At 40.8% G+C, this 3442-nt stretch overlaps 1 protein-coding gene across 1 annotated transcript; it reads right to left on the reverse strand.

Annotated features, from left to right (window-relative positions):
- Positions 1 to 845: 845 nt before the first annotated feature.
- Positions 846 to 2735, reverse strand: LOC124719709 (ankyrin repeat domain-containing protein 23-like). The gene is made up of 2 exons (XM_047244914.1): positions 2689 to 2735; positions 846 to 1326 (listed from the first exon to the last, which is right to left on the reverse strand). Exons 1-2 carry the CDS (start codon positions 2733 to 2735, stop codon positions 846 to 848), a joined length of 528 nt encoding a protein of 175 aa, XP_047100870.1.
- Positions 2736 to 3442: the final 707 nt, after the last annotated feature.

Here is a 3442-nt window from a genome sequence, read left to right on the forward strand (position 1 = left end):
CGATTTTCTTTCACACAGTCGGTTTTAACAGAAAACCTACATGTTGCCATTTAGAAAAATATGTAACCTAAACCTGACAAAATGTTTGTTAGGGGTTAGTATAGAAATTCGAAATAAATCGCTCAAGCACTTTTCGAGGGTTTTGGTAACAAAGTATCCCCTTTTAATGTTCATTAGAGCATTGTGCATAAATTTCAAGTAATTCACTCAGGAACTTTTCCAGGTATTTGGTAAATATATTTATGTATCATATATGTTAAAATTGGTTGTTTGTTAGAGTATCATGTAAATATTTGATGTAATACATTGAAGATTTTTGGCAACAACATGTCCCCTTTATAGATTAAAAGTATATTTGTATGTTATATACATTAAAAGTATATAGCCTATGTCCATTCAATAGTTCATGGAAGTATTGTGTAAAACTTTGAACTATATCAGTTGAGAACATTTCGAGATGCTTGGTAACCTCCTTTCCCCTGTAAATGTTAGAGAAACATTTATATGTTATAATTGTGAATGAAGTACATAGTATATATCCAACTAAATGCTGATGAGAGTATCAGGTGCAAATGTGAAGTGTATCAGACAAGAGCTTTTAGAGACTTTTAATAAAAACTATTCCTCTTTACATGTTATGTATGTCCAGTATCTGTCTGGCCATTCATTAGAGTATCATGTGATAAACAATGACTTGTCCTTGTATAGTAATACAGATTAAAACTTGCGCCAACCCCCTCTTAAAATTTCTTTGATGTGTGGTCCTTAAGATGTATTGTGTTCAAACTTTAAAAAAGGGAATAGCAAATTTTTATGCAACACAAGGAGAATTTAGATAAAAGTCTTTAATCACAAGATTTGTTGAGTGCTAAATAGTTGTACCGTGTCTGCTTCTGCCCACTGTTACCCCTTATGTCCCTCCTCGCACCGGCCAGCAGCAGTGCCTTTGCTGCATATGCACACCCCCATCTGGCAGCCACATGGAGTGGAGTCTCCCCCGCATAGTGCTGGACATCTACACACGCTGATGCCGCCAGCTGCATCCGTACAATGTGCTGCTCGCCACCTCTACATGCAGCCCAGTGCAGAGGCGTCATCCCATCCGAGTCCCTGACGTTGACATCTGCCCCAGCATCAATCAGGCACTTGACAGTTTCTTCGTGGCCATTCATCACTGCTTCATGCAGGGCAGTGTCGCCACTGGCGTCTGTCGCGTTGACTGGCGACCCCGCATCCAGGAGTGCCCGCACTTGGCCGGTCTGACCCTGAGACGCAGCAATGATCAGCCTCCCAGCCAGCATCTGCTTCTGCTCCTCAGTCAGGATCCTGTAAATCACATTATGATTTACATCAGTTTTAGTATAGCAGCAGTGACATGAACATGACCTCCACAACGTATTTAAAACACACACACACACACACACACACACACACACACTCACACACACACACACACACACACACTCACACAGAGAGAGGGGGTTCGGAGATCCAAAATGTTACTCTGTGAAAACCTTGTTTGAAATCAGTCATATAGGTAGTCAAGTAATGGCTTGAGTGTCGGAGCTGAGAAGGAAATGAATGCACTTATCAGCAGGTCGAACTCGTTCAGTCTCTACTAATTCAGTTGTAGGGAGATGAGAAGCCAAGATAATGTGACAGTAGTGTACTGATATTGAGGATGCAAACTGCATTGGCACAAAGACGTCAAAGACACCTTATTTAATGATACATAAACAGAAAAAAATAATGAATAAATTCTAGTGCCCGATTTCACGCTCTGCTTTGACCTCAGAGTGAGCAGTCAGGACGACGTGGGGTCGGTTGCCCATAAAGCATCCCATAAATTTTGAATCTCGCAATGTAGTTAGTACAGATAGATTCCCTTCGTATTTGCTGTGTATTTGAGATAGGAGTTTTCTAGACACCAAAGCGTTTGCATATGGTACCTGTAATAAATTGTTGTCTCAGCTGTGATAAGCAGAATGGGCGGGCATCACGTCACGACACGGTGACGTCAGCCCGTATTCACACTGCGCGTCACGTCATGTCACGTCAGTTCCATCTCAGAGCACAGTATCGCAATTGAGTAACTAACAACGACAAGGGTTATTAATGGCCAAAACAAATTTCATAACCTGTGTTCTACATCAGTTTTGTTTGATGAAGTGCTGAGCAGTGAAACATTTAAGATCGTCGACCTGTCTGTGCTACGAGAAAGTGGGAGTCTGTCCTGTTATGGTAAAAACTAAATAATTTTTCGTTTTCAGATGTCTGACATTGCTCGTGTAAGAACATCCGAAAGAAAAAACAATGAAGTCGACATGCATCATTTGGAATTTGCCACAAAAACAAAGCATAATAATAACAATAAAGATTACGAAGATACAAAATCACAGTATCCGCTGTTATAAAACGAGTGAGTGCGGTAAAAATAGGTTAATTTACAATGTTAGCAGACGACGATGCCATCAAAACTTTCTTCCCGAGAAACCTAGACTAGCCATGACGTGACATGACAGTCTGTTGACAACTTGTGTTAATTCCGCCGTTTGTAGTGCATTGTGGAATGTTTTGACGTGACGTGATGTACTTGACGGCCAACGTGAACTCACCTTAAGCAAACAGCGTCGTCCCGAGATCGTGTCACGGTTCCAGCTCAATGTTGACAGCATGCGCAGCACGCACTGCTCACTCCACAGATTTTTCTTCTCTCTGGCTTTGACCGACGTCATGTCTGAGTCACAGACGCTACTTAGAGGTGACATCTGAAGGCAACGAGGCCTATTCCTAAAAAAACGAATGTACCACAGAAAAAAAGATAATGCACACAAATACTATAAAATTGCATTGTAGCTCATGCAATTAATTACATAGCCACCAGTTACATCGCAAAGGAATTGAGATAACAAGAAAGCAGGTAACAACAGAAAAAAAGCATACATGCATCAAATAAATTATCACAGTTTACGCGAGCAAGTGAAAGAACCATATGCCGCCTTAATAAAATCCACTAGAATACCACTGGCAGTAAACTCGTAATATTGTGGAATAGCGGTAATACTTAATAACAGGGACTGAATCTAAGGGGATATCGCGAAAAAGTGGGAGTTCTTGGCGGGTACAAACTAAAATCTAACGCAACAACCGCGAAATGAGATAAATAGTAGCGTGCAGGAGACGTATCGATACAGACTTCAGTCAGAAAAATACAAGGGAATTTTAAAATGCTTTCAAAGAAGTAATAACAGCGAACAAGCAGGTGGGCCTTCACTTCAGATATTCAACAGCCAAACTGATTATCAACAACAAACACAACTCTGTATTATAAGCAAAATACTTCAAAATCTTGTAAACTGCGAGGAACCAACACAACCACTAATTTCCAGACAGCCTCGAAAGGAAAACCCACCTTCAGAGCCACTATACCGCATTAGACTGA

Source organism: Schistocerca piceifrons, chromosome 11 (assembly GCF_021461385.2).
Source record: "Schistocerca piceifrons isolate TAMUIC-IGC-003096 chromosome 11, iqSchPice1.1, whole genome shotgun sequence".
In the NCBI taxonomy this organism is placed as follows: domain Eukaryota; kingdom Metazoa; phylum Arthropoda; class Insecta; order Orthoptera; family Acrididae; genus Schistocerca; species Schistocerca piceifrons.

Coding starts and splice junctions, on each gene's coding strand:
- LOC124719709 (XM_047244914.1), bottom strand. CDS start 2,735: ATGACGTCGGTCAAAGCCAGAGAGAAGAAAAATCTGTGGAGTGAGCA. Junction 1,327..2,688: donor AAAAATCTGTGGAGTGAGCA/GTGCGTGCTGCG, acceptor TGTGATTTACAG/GATCCTGACTGAGGAGCAGA.